Source organism: Salminus brasiliensis, chromosome 1 (assembly GCF_030463535.1).
Source record: "Salminus brasiliensis chromosome 1, fSalBra1.hap2, whole genome shotgun sequence".
Lineage (NCBI taxonomy): Eukaryota > Metazoa > Chordata > Actinopteri > Characiformes > Bryconidae > Salminus > Salminus brasiliensis.
Window position 1 is genome coordinate 95,205,678 of NC_132878.1, and position 13,581 is coordinate 95,219,258.

The window sequence follows — 13,581 nt, forward strand, 5'->3', positions numbered from 1 at the left end:
AGCTGTTGAGTTTTTCACCAAATAATTTAGCATCTTATAGAAAAGAGCTACATATAACCTGTTTGTGTGTGTGTGTGTGTGTGTGTGTGTGTGTGTATAAAAGTTCCATGAATTACTATTCAATAAATACCATTTAATTACTTGTGCAACTGTTCTGAGTGTGAACAGCAGGGGGAGCTGTTGCACCGTTCCTGCTGCCAGTGAGGGCCACTAGTGTAAAAATAATGCCATAATGCTCATACATGTGCACCCACACACAGTAAATCTGGACCATTTTAAAAAATATATATTCCATCATTTTCCATTCGTCCCTGTGGCAGGGACACGGGAATATCCTTAACTCCGGCGGGTGGCGGGTGGGTCTCCCGGGCTGGTTTTAAATAGTGTTTATGGGCTGCCAATAAGCACCGAGCATATGAATAATGTGCAAAGGGCCCAAACTGAGCTGCGTTACATTTGGCTCCCTGTGAGTGTGTTTATTTATTCAAATTCCTCCTCTGGCTCCATTTGCGTAATTCATTTATTTGTCATCCGGCAGCACCGGCAGTCAGAGCGGGAGTGTGCTTGGGCGAGATTAATGTGATCTGTTTGCATTAAAAGTGTGTTTATTTTCCTTGGATGGTTTTTTAATGCTGGAAATTGGGGCTCGTCTGAGTCGTTTAGGTGCCATTAGTGAGGGACGGTATTGAGATGATGAATGTGATTACCGGCCTGGATGTTTCTTTGACATCTAAAAGGGAAAATAAATGCATGGCAGCAGGTCAGGCCTGATCTCAGCATTAAGCACTTAGCATGTGCGCATTAGTATTCATCTCTCAGGACGGAAACCGGTCTCAGCATCTGAGAGGGGCTGCTTAATGAGTTTGATTGCACTCTTTAGAGCGTACGTCTTCGTTTAGGTGAGAGGTGCCATTAATTATGAGATTCCGTAGCAGCCTCATTTACATTCTTTTCTGGTTTCTGAAGGGACGAGCTAACAGTAAACAGGACTGGAAAACAGTTGCACTGCATACTTGTGTGAAAAAGTCAGGACACCCCATGAAAACCTGTGTTGACAAAAGTATTGGGACATCTGCGCTTTTACTGTGTTTCCCCGAAATCAAGGGTATTAAGAAGGCCTCATCCTGTCTCTACTGTCCAGGGAAGAGAGGACAGTGAAGAAGGCTTCTACAAGATTTTGGAGAAGCACTGCTGTGATGAGCATTTGATTGCATTCAGCACTTTGTACCTCTCTAGCCCACGCCTGGCATTAAGCAGCAATAGGTCAGCAGGGTGTCCACAAACTTTTTAAACTGACCTGTCCAATCAGACTGGGTTTGAGCTGCCTGTCCGAACTAGGGGTTTAGACCAAGCTTGGACCAAGCCGTGGGCCACCCTGCTGAGACAAACCCCCCAGTTTGCACCAGTTCGCCGGGGACCACCTGAAGCCAACGGTTTGGCAGGCAGCACTGTGGCCCAAACCCCCAGCGGTGATTATGACCGTAAGCAGGTAGAAACTGTGGCTGGTTGACGTCTACGGGAGCCAGCTCCAGCATCTTCACTTTCATTCATAGTGCTGCCAGCGGCAACGTGAAGCGGACCTCCTGTGTGGGCTGGAGCAGTCTGAGGTCAACTGAAGACTTCACACCTCCTGCAGAGCTGCCAGTTGGAGAGAGCTGCTGTGGAAGAGCAGCCAGGAACAGCCCACAGTTTCTAAACTTCTACACGGATGCATGGAAAATATAGCGGCTTGATCCCAAACCGAGGATTTGTTGTGAACATGTCCAAATGTTTGTGGACACCCCTTCTGATGAATGCATTAGGACTCTCTGGAGCAGATAAACATTATGAACCTATTGGCACCATGCTGCCTTATGCCAGGCGTGGGCTAGTAGAGGGGTATAAAGTCCCCCGGCGGCAGCATTGAGGAGCTGTGGAGCAGTGGAAGAACTGCTGTGTTCTCTGGACTGATGATGGTGCTCCATCCAGTACTATTGGGATGAGCTGGCCTCACTAATGCACCTCCTGACCTCACTAATGCTCTTGTTGCTGAATGCAATCAAATCCTACAAGCAATTCTTCTCCAAAATCTGGTAGAAAGACGACTTCCTCTCTGGACAGTAGAGACAGTTTCTCCAACAAAAGCAGGATCAGCTCTTTTTAATAGCCTTGATTTCAAACGAAACAGTGAATGAGCAGGTGTCCCAATACTTTTGTCCATACAGTGTATATGCCTTAGTTCTCCTCCTGTCAAAAAAAAAAAGCTTAAGCTTAAGTTATCCAGTGGAAAAATACCCCCAGGGCGGAGCTGGTGTTGGTGTTTTGGTGTTCCGTGTCTGTGTGTATTCCCCTCTGCACAAATCCCGAAGAGAATTCCCAAAAGAGGAACAGACCTGGATAAACAACCTACATGTCCAAAATCCTTCAGGGACCTTCAGAGGACCACTCCCAGAGCCCAACAGCCTTTCACAGTCTCCTGTAACCTGACCTCCCATATAAAACACACAACTGACCCCACGAGGGGCCTTGGAAGAGCAGTGTATGGCCAAAAGGTGGTGGACACCAGCTTATCCAATGTCTCTTCAGAAACATGGGGTGTTTAAAAAAGGGGGCATTGTCCTCCCTAGGATTCTAGAGAAGGCTTTCTCACGAGACTGAGGAACATTGCTGTGAGGATTTGATTGCAAAAAGCCACAGGAGCATCTTGGTGGGCAGTGGTGGCTCAGCGGTTAGAGCTGAGCCACATTGATAACAGGGTTGTGGGTTCAATACCCGGGCTCAGCAAGTTGCCATATGAGCAAGTTGCCATATGAGCAAGGGCCCTTTACCCTTTCTCCTACGAGGTTTAAGGAGGTCATGGACCACCACCATCATCCACTGCTCCACAGCTCAATGCACACACTCAGCACACACAGTTCTATTGGTCAATGCTTTCCTAGAGAGGCTTTGTAACCTGTGTGTGTACCTGTATGCCAGTGTCAGCAGTCTGTCTACAAACATTTGGACACATAGTGTAATGTTGCTCAATAGTCAAATGCATGAAAGCAAATCCACAGGATTCACTGAAGTCCTTTAGCCGTGGGTCTGCTGAGCGGTGGACGACTGAGGGGATCGCCGCCACAGCTCGGTTCCCAGCGAGCGCTAGGACGTTTAGAAGGCGTGAAGAAGCCGATTAAGCAGCTGTTAATCAGACGTCTGGATCTCCACCAGAGGGAAGAAATGAGTACGTCTCCTGAGAACGTACAGAAGGTGAGGCATTTATTTGTGAGTTGTTGAAAACTCTAAACTCTCTCAGACCTTTTCTTGGTCGTATGTTCTTCAGGTCAGTAGTCCTGGACATTTTCAACTGAAAGAAAAAATAAACTTATCCTTATATATAAGGATTATATATACACCACATATGAAGTAAAATCATATATTTACATATCTGCACAAACTATATATCAAACCTATTAGAAATTGGAGCAATTTTGTATATAAATGTCTGGCCTATTTAAATATACATGTTTTATACATAATAATATATAATAATAATAATAATAATAATAATGTACATTTGATTAATGAAAACACTTTGAACGTAAGTTAAATGTACTTTGTGCTGCACAGTTCTGTTCTACACTACTCCACTGACCCTACTGATATGTAAAAAGACATTTATTATATATAGATAGATAGATATACAGACAGATAGATATACAGACAGATAGATTGACAGATAGATAGATGAATAGATAGATAGATGAATGGCAGACAGACAGATAGATAGACTGAATGAAATACAGACAGACGAACGGACAGACAGATAGACGGACGGACGGACAGATGGACAGACAGATAGACAGATAGGCGAACGGACGGGCAGACAGACAGACAGATAGACGAACAGACAGACAGACAGACAGATAGCTAGATAGATAGCTAGATAGCTAGATAGACGGATACAAACAGACAGATAGATAGATAGATAGATAGATAGATAGACAGACAGACAGACAGACAGATAGACAGATAGATAGACAGACAGACAGACAGACAGACAGATAGATAGATAGATAGATAGACAGACAGACAGACAGACAGACAGATAGATAGATAGATAGATAGATAGACAGACAGACAGACAGACAGATAGACAGATAGACAGATAGATAGATAGACAGATAGACAGATAGATAGATAGATAGACAGATAGATAGATAGACAGATAGATAGATGTTTTTATTTATCAAACACCTTCGAAAATCTGCAGTGTAAGGTTTCTGATTATTGTAGACATTCATAAAAAGGCTGTCAGTGTATGATGTGAATATTATACACAGACATGCTGTTCATAATTAATAAGAAAAACATAAACAGACAGAATGATTGTATGTGTTGTTTTAATAGAGGTGCACACACTTTATTTAAACACACGTGAAAGATCCTACACAGATTCCACATATAATCCCATATAAGAATGACCTCCACATCATTCAGAGAGATATTATTGATATATATACATATACACATTCTATTATAGATCCTTATTTAATGACTACACATATCATCATACACACATATATATATTATAGATATGACACATATGGACACTCCACTCCACTGTTGCTATAGGGACAGATGTTTCATCCATTACTGTTTACATCTTTGTTTACATCTCAATCTTTTGATTATGCAAAAATGTTGAACATCTGCCCCTTTAGGTCCGGTTATCTGTTCGATAAAAGAACCCAAACGCTGACCACTCCTGAAGTAACTCAGTAAACGGATGCTAATTCTCAGAGGCATCAATATCCTGTTAGCATAAACTGCAAATGCTGGCTATCTGCTTCCTGCTTGTTTTCACTTAGCTTCCTGTAATGGAAGAAGGCTCTGGGCCTCCGCTGGGGAATGCAGTTAATGACCGGCCCTCGGGGCAGCTCTACTGATCAGCTGCGCGGCAGAAGAATTAGGGAAGAGGCAAATTTTCTGCTTCCCACTGCATTACGCCACCCCACCGTCCCGTAACTTTCTTTGTGCTGCGTTCGGCTCTTTGGCTAAACTGGAACCATTAATCTAATTCGGTCGTCAGACGACGTGGCCCGAGTTCAATTACGCTCCTCGCTCTGCTTACGGACGTCGGGATAGAAATCCAATGGGAGCAAATTGATCGGCACCACAGCAACATGTGATGCTATTCTGAGAGTGTGACACATGAGGGAACGTGAGGGGTTGTCTGTAAACGAAGGCCTAGAATGGGAGCGTTTGAGATGTTTGAGTGTACGGTTAGCTAGGCTAGGCTAATGTAGCCTAACATGGCTAGCGTTAACTAGGGTGATCACACCATACCATACCTTTTTTTGTTTTTAATTATCAGCACAATTTTTAAAAAGAAATAAATTAACATTACATATGATAATATTGACAAAAGTATTGGGACACCTGCTTTTTGTGTTTTCCTTCTGAAATTAAGGGCATTAAAAAGAGTCGATCCTGCTTTTGTTGTAGTAACTGTCTCTACTGTCCAGAGAAGAAGACGATAAAGGCTTTCTGCTAGATTTTGGAGGTGCATAGCTGTGAGGATTTGATTGCATTCAGCAACAAGAGCTCAGTTAGTGAGGTCAACTCATCCCAAAAGTATTAGACAGAGCATCAACCAGAGCATCAACCATCATTTCAGAGATTGCTCCGCAATGCTGCTGCTGGGGTGCTTTACACCCCTCATCTAGCCCACGCCTGGCATTAGGCAGCATGGTGCCAATTGGTCCTATTCTATTGGGTTTGCAATGAGTGCTCTTTACGGAAGATGAATGCATTCATTAGAAGGTGTGTCCACAAACATTTGGACATATGGTGTATCTTTATTTATATTTAACATGAAATAATACAAACAAGTCCTGCACCTAATAAATGGGATTACACACAGGGCCCAGCTCATTACCCAGCACCCTACAACCATCATACACACTACCCACCATACACACCATATACACCCTACACACCATACACACCATACACACCATATACACCATATACACCCTACACACACTACCCACCATACACACCATATACACCCTACACACCCTACCCACCATACACACCATATACACCATATACACCCTACACACACTACCCACCATATACACCCTACACACCATATACACCATATACACACACTACCCACCATACTCACCATATACACCCTACACACCCTACCCACCATACACACCATATACACCATATACACCCTACACACACTACCCACCATATACACCCTACCCACCATACACACCATATACACCATATACACCCTACACACACTACCCACCATACACACCATATACACCCTACACACCATACACACCATACACACCATACTCACCATATACACCCTACACACACTACCCACCATATACACCCTACACACCATATACACCATATACACACACTACCCACCATACTCACCATATACACACACTACCCACCATACACACCATATACACCCTACACACCATATACACCCACTACCCACCATACTCACCATATACACCCTACACACCATACACACCATATACACCATACACACCATATACACCATATACACCCTACACACCATATACACCCTACACACACTACCCACCATATACACCCTACACACCATACACACCCTACCCACCATATACACCCTACACACACTACCCACCATACACACCCTACACACACTACCCACCATACACACCCTACACACACTACCCACCATACACACCATATACACCATACTCACCATATACACCCTACACACACTACCCACCATATACACCCTACACACCATATACACCCTACACACACTACCCACCATATACACCCTACACACCCTACACACCCTACCCACCATATACACCATATACACACACTACCCACCATACATACCCTACACACCATATACACCCTACACACACTACCCACCATATACACCCTACACACCATACACACCCTACCCACCCTACACACCATACACCATACACACCATACACACCCTACCCACCATATACACCATACTCACCATATACACCCTACCCACCATATACACCATACTCACCATACACACCCTACCCACCATATACACCATATACACACACTACCCACCATACATACCCTACACACCATACACACCCTACACACCATACACACCCTACACACACTACATTTACATTTTATGGCATTTAGCAGATGCTCTTATCCAGAGCGCTTTACAAGGTTACTCGTATTACAGCGGTGGGCCAATGTAGTGTTAGGAGTCTTGCCCAAGGACTCTTATTGGTGTAGTGCAGCACAGTCACCCAGACCAGGAATCGAACCCTGGTCTCCCACATGGTGTTGTTGTAACGCAATGGTAGGTGGTGGTGTTATCTGTTGCGCCACACCAACCACACCCTACACCCTACATCACCCTACACACCCTACACACCCTACATCACCGTACATCCACACTGGCATCCCTGGTGACTCAGGCCATGGTGGATTTCACAGCCCTTCTCATCCACAACCACTCACTAGATCTTTCAGCTACTCCTGACATGTGTGTTACTACTTAATAATTAATTAATCATTAATAAATATTAGGGGTAAAAACACAGTCAAGAGTTTTAAAAGTGCCCCCCCCTCCCCTCCAAAGAGAGAGAGAGAGAGAGAGAGAGAGAGAGAGAGAGAGAGAGAGAGAGAGTCAGTTACCCTCACCCACCACAAGGTGGACACCGCAGCACACACTTCAGTCCCCCAACTCACTCCACCTCCAGCACTCCTGACCAGCGGTGGAGCGGAAACACACACACACACACACACACACACACACACACACACACACACACACACACACTTTCTCTCTCTCTCTCTCTCTCTTTCGTCTTTATGCCATCAGATCGCTCGTGTATCCCTCCTTTCTTTCCCGCTCAGCCTTCTCATCCACACTGCAACAACACCCCCTCCCAGCCTCCCTCCATCCCTCCCTCCATCCTCCTCCTCCTCCTCCTCCTCCTCCGCTCGTGAACGCGCAGCCCGGCGAACGAGCGAGCGAGCGCGCGCGCAGAGCAGAGCAGAGCAGGCGGCGGAAGACAGGCAGAGGCAGATCCTCCGCGTCTTCCCCTGGATCTCTACACAACAGCGTTACGGGCGGCGCACGAGCGAGCCTGCAGCGTGCAAGGCGCGAGACGCGCGCGCTTTCGTTTTCTGCCCCCTCCCTCCCTCCCCTTGCTTTGTTTTGCTGTCTCTCTTGAGCACGTTGCAGCCCCCCTCTGCGCGAGCTGTGGAGGAAGCCTCCGTGTGTTTAGCTCGGATGGGCGAGCGAGCAACACAGTGCTGCCGGTGGTGCGTGTGCGCGCGCGTGTGCGTGCGTGCTGCGTGTGCTTGTGTGCGTGCGTGTGCGTTTGGCTCGCCGGACACATGGACTTAGTGCTCGCTGGACGACGACGACGACAACAACAGCGACGTGGTGGTTTCTCGTGGACCTGCTGCGCGCGCATGTGAACTAGGACTAACGGGACAAAAGCAGGCATGCTCGTGCACGTGACGGCGCTAACTCTTTTAACGATGGAGGGATGACGTCGTTCCTGCCCCCCTTTTTGCATATCAACTCACGTGCCGGTGGTCCTTCAGGAGCAGAAAAGGTGTTTCCATCTTTTTGTCCGCCGAGGTCCCGACGCTAGAGGATATGGTCGCTTTTTGGAACTAGCAGAAGCACGAGCTGAACCACTTCTCCGTGCCTCGCGCTCTCCTCTGCACCCCCTTCTGGCGCGCTCATGTGGGCAAAAGTCGCCTGGCACACGAGTCCGTGCGGTGCGTCATGACGCGCCTGTGCGCAACGCGTTTGACGCAAGCCGCGCGCGTCCCACAGCCACTTTGAGCGCCAGAAGAGGGGAGGGGAGTGATCAGTTCTCACTTCAGACCCTTGTGGTCATTCATGAATGATACGGCGCGCGCCTGATGCTGCTGAAGTGCGTTTGGAGAGGCGCGTAACGCAAAGCGAGAGGGGTAAAAACCGTGCGTAAAAACGCGCACCGTTGAACTTGGATTTGTAAATGGTGTTCAGAAAGATACCCGGTGTGTCTGCGCCGGGCATGGGGCTCCGCCTGTCTCAAAAGTTCGTCTTCTTGCTCTTCTTGTCCGGCCTGGTCACTCTGTGCTTCGGGGCGCTCTTCTTCCTGCCAGACTCGGTGCGCCTCAAGCGCATCTTCTTGTCCAAGAACGAGAGCCCAGCGGTGACCGCTCGCTCCGAGGGCGAGGCGAGGGACCTCCCGAGGAAGACGGCCGGAGAGCCCTTGAAGGTGGTGGAGGTGGCCGGTGGCAAGCTGAGGGTCAGTCGGAGACCTTCGGTGACCCATGATGCCAGGACGCTGGAGAGGTCAGTGGGCACCCAGGAGAGGACGCAGGTGGACGCTGTGGATGGAGCTCGAGACGTGGAGGCCAAGGATGTCAGGAAGGGGTCTGATTTTGAAATGTTCAACAAGTGTTTCCTGAAACCTTCTCTTGGAGTTGACCGTGGAAAGCCTTCGGACCCTCAGACCGTCCAGCGCAGGGACAAAGTGAGAGAGGTGAGATGAGCGTGGCTTGTGCGTTTGTGTGAGAGCCGTAGAGGATGTGTGAACAGGTGGGCTTCATATGCACAGCTCCTAAGCCTGGACCGGGAGGACCCCTGCCTCCTGGTCATGACCTTTGAGGACCATGCTTGCGTGTATGTGTCCATATGAATGAAGCGCATACGCTTCAGTGCTCTCCACATCTGTGGAGAACATCAGGAGGTCATTTGAACATATGGCTCAACATCTCAACTCATCATAGCATGCGTTTACTTAAAGGTGAGTTCCACCAGTTGTTGAAAAATGTCTAAAAATGTCCATAATTAAATGGTTGAGGTGTAAACAGTCGGAACTGCTCACAGTGGTGGTAAAAGGATCCAGACGTCTGAACCTTCTTACACCAAATAGTGTAACTGCCTGGTGCCTGAGACACTGGTTTACCTCAGTTTTACCTCAATATTGGGCCTAAAATGTTCATTATTGTAATTGCATTCATGGCGGAGGGATACATGCAGGACAAAATAGTCCCTGATGAAAACTTGGGCACTATTAATTAGATTTGCTGTTTAGTACTTTACCATCACCAACCTGTAAAACACACCATCTAACACTGGTGGCTTTGGATGGTTAATAAAATGACTATATCTGTGCTGTAGTCATGGCGACCCCTGGTTTCCTTCTTTCCCACCACTGTAAAGAAATCAGTTAGTGAGTTTCTCTACAGTGAACCACAGTGATTTACACCAAACAGACCCCCCCCCCCCCCACACACACACACACACTCTGAACGACTGCTTACATCCCACCCAAATTCTGCAATATCAGTGGAAACCCCCTTCAGTCCATCCGTGCTCATTGTTTGGCACATTTGCCTGTTATTAACAATATCCTCATTTCCTCTTATATTAAAAAGGGGGTGAAGTTCAGTAAATTGGGTGTCTTGCTGTACTCGGACAGGGCACTCAGGTATTCGCTATGTGTGGGAATCACTGCAGCTCCCTGTCCTCTGGTTTATCTGTGTATACATTTGAGTCAGATAAATACAGTGCACTATTTTTAGCGCTGTAGTTACGCCTGGCAGAGTAACGCTACCTTAGACTCACGCTATCGGCTTCAACGCAGTCCGAGTGTGTGTGAGTGTGTGTGTGTGTGGTCCAGAACTACTCATAAATAGATTCAATAACTAAGGCAGCGAGACGGATACGCTTGAGGCGCATCTTTTTGCACATTTTAGTGTTTCTTCCTGCTCCATTTCAGCTGAAGAAGGGCTTCCTAAAAGCATTTTCTAACCTGCTGTCCGTGTGCTGCTTCCGAAACGCGCAGTGGATTACTGCATGGACAGGAACTTCAGCACACAACTGAAGCCAATTGGCAGGTGCTTCAGCGTCTGCCCATTGACTTCTATTGTGAACGAGCTTTAAGTCAACAGGATTTCTGTGATTTTCAGAGTTCTGGGAAACGTGCTGAATTTATTGTCTGGGCTAATCGACCGTATGCTCCTGATGCAGCAGATGGAGATTAAGCTGAAAAACTCAAGAGTATCGCTTTAATTAGCTGATATTCCTCTAAGTAGTTAAACCTAGAGGGTCTTATTCGACTGTTCTGTTCCAACTTCCAAACGGTGCAGTACTGACAGTCTAGGGCCTCTACTGTTTCAATTTTTTCAAGTTCCACCTTAAATGGTGCAGCGTTTACACTATGGTGCACCTCATTTAAATTTTTAGTTCCACCTTAAATGGTCCAACCGCTACATTGAGGCACCTCTCTGGTACTAAATTTACATTCTGTCACCTGAGGCTGTTCCACCTTAAATTGTGTGCCAGTTACATTATGGTGTACCTCATTTGGATTTTCCGTTCCACCTTAAATGGTGCAGCAGTTGCATTGTGGCGCATCTCATTTGGATTTTCCGTTCCACCTTAAATGGTTCAACAGCTAAATTGAGGCACCACTCTTGTACTAAATTTACATTTTATCACCTGAGGATATTCCACCTTAAATTGTGTGACAGCTACATTATGCTGTCCCTCCTTACAATTTTCAGTTCCACCTTAAATAGTGCAGCACTTACATTGTGGCGCCTCTCTTATCGGAATTTGTCTAATCCACCTTAATTTTCTCCACCTTGATTTTTGCAGTCCACCTTAAATGGTGCAGCACTTACATTGTGGTGTCTCTCTTATCGGAATTTGTCTATTCCACCTTAATTTTCTCCACCTTGATTTTTGCATTCCACCTTAAATAGTGCAGCAGTTACATTCTGGTGCCTCTTTTTTTTGGGAATTTCCAGTTCCACCTAAAATAGTGTAACAGTTACATTGTGGCACCTTTCATATTCAAATTTTCCATTCCACCTTAAATAGTGTGTCAGTTGCATTGTGGCGCATCTCATTAGAATTTTTCCATTCCACCTTAAATGGTCCAACCGCTACATTGAGGCACCTCTCTTGTACTACATTTACATTTACATTCTGTTACCTGATGCTGTTCCACCTTAAATGGTGTGGCAGCTACATTATGGTGTCCCTCATTAGAATTTTCCATTCCACCTTAAATGGTGCAGCAGTTACATTGTGGTGCTTGCTGCACCATTTACGGTGGAGTGACCTTAGGTTTCCACAGTGTAACTGCTACAGCATTTAAGGTGGACTTACCTCAGTTGCCACAGTAGCACCATTTAAGGTGGAATGGATAATTCCAATTAAATCCAGCTTCATGCGTATAGCTTTGAGTATGAGTTGAGATAAGTGTGTTCGGCACTATTATTGTGTGTGTGTGTGTGTGTTCGGGCTGGATGGTGTGTGTGTCTGTGTGTGTGTGATCAGTCTAAGAGCTCCAGCCAATAAGCCACCTGTCAGCTTGTAAATGTCCCGTTTTGAAACATTTCCAAAAGGTCTATGAAAGGTAGCGGCTCTGAACTGGAGTCAGAACTGGTTTTATTGGCTAAATGAAATCTAACTGGTGGAATTTGTCTCGGCAGTAGCTCATATTAAAACACACACACACACACACACACACACACACACAGAGGCGATTGATCTTCTACCTGTTCGGGTTAATAAAACTTTACAGTCTGTCATAAAAAAGAGACCTACGACACAAACATGACACATCCAGAGTCTTCCACAGGACCAACAACTCTCGCGCATTGATCGTGAGCCTCAATTAGCTGTACTCTCACGCTCTCTCGCCACACTTTCACGCCCCCCAAAAAATCCCGGATAAGTTTCCTACAGCTGCTACTCCGGACTTCCCAAATAAAAACACACACTGGACTAGCAACCATGTGTGCATTAGCTCGGGCCACGTGGGTCGGTACCCATAGCAACAGCAAACCAAAAAGAGACCTCTTTCGAAAATGAGCATTGCAGGAGTGCACGCTTGCGCAAGTGTGTCAGAGAGTGAGGGATCTCTCGCAAACGAAACAGTGCGCTTGTGTGTTTGTGCGAGAGTGTCAAAGAGTGAAAGACGTCTCACAGACTGAACAGTGCAATTGCAAAGCATGAGTGTATCAGAGAGAGCGGGAGCTCTTGCGAACTGAACAGTGCACTCGCGTATGTGAGTGTTTCTCCCAGAGTGATAAAACTCGTGAAGTGAACAGTGCACTCGCGTGTGTGAGTGTGTCACAGAGTGAGGGAACTCTTGTGAAGTGAACAGTGCACTCGCGTGTGTGAGTGTGTCACAGAGTGAGGGAGCTCTCGTGAAGTGAACAGTGCACTCGCGTGTGTGAGTGTGTCACAGAGTGAGGGAGCTCTCGTGAAGTGAACAGTGCACTCGCGTGTGTGAGTGTGTCACAGAGTGATGGAGCTCTCGTGAAGTGAACAGTGCACTCGCGTGTGTTAGTGTTTCTCTCACAGTGAGGGACCTCTTGTGAAGTAAACAGTGCACTCGCGTGTGTTAGTGTTTCTCTCACAGTGATGGAGCTCTCGTGAAGTGAACAGTGCACTCGCGTGTGTTAGTGTTTCTCTCACAGTGAGGGACCTCTTGTGAAGTGAACAGTGCACTCGCGTGTGTGAGTGTTTCTCTCAGAGTGAGGGAGCTCTTGTGAAGT

At 46.5% G+C, this 13,581-nt stretch overlaps 1 protein-coding gene across 2 annotated transcripts in view; it reads left to right on the top strand.

Annotated features, from left to right (window-relative positions):
- Positions 1-7,844: 7,844 nt before the first annotated feature.
- Positions 7,845-13,581, top strand: part of LOC140568588 (mannosyl-oligosaccharide 1,2-alpha-mannosidase IA) — a 287,633-nt gene continuing 281,896 nt past the window's right edge. For both annotated transcript variants that reach the window (XM_072692473.1, XM_072692472.1), the window contains exon 1: positions 7,845-9,545. In XM_072692473.1, coding sequence (XP_072548574.1) covers positions 9,033-9,545 — 513 coding nt within the window. In that variant the 5' untranslated portion in view covers positions 7,845-9,032. The remainder of the gene's footprint in view (positions 9,546-13,581) is intronic.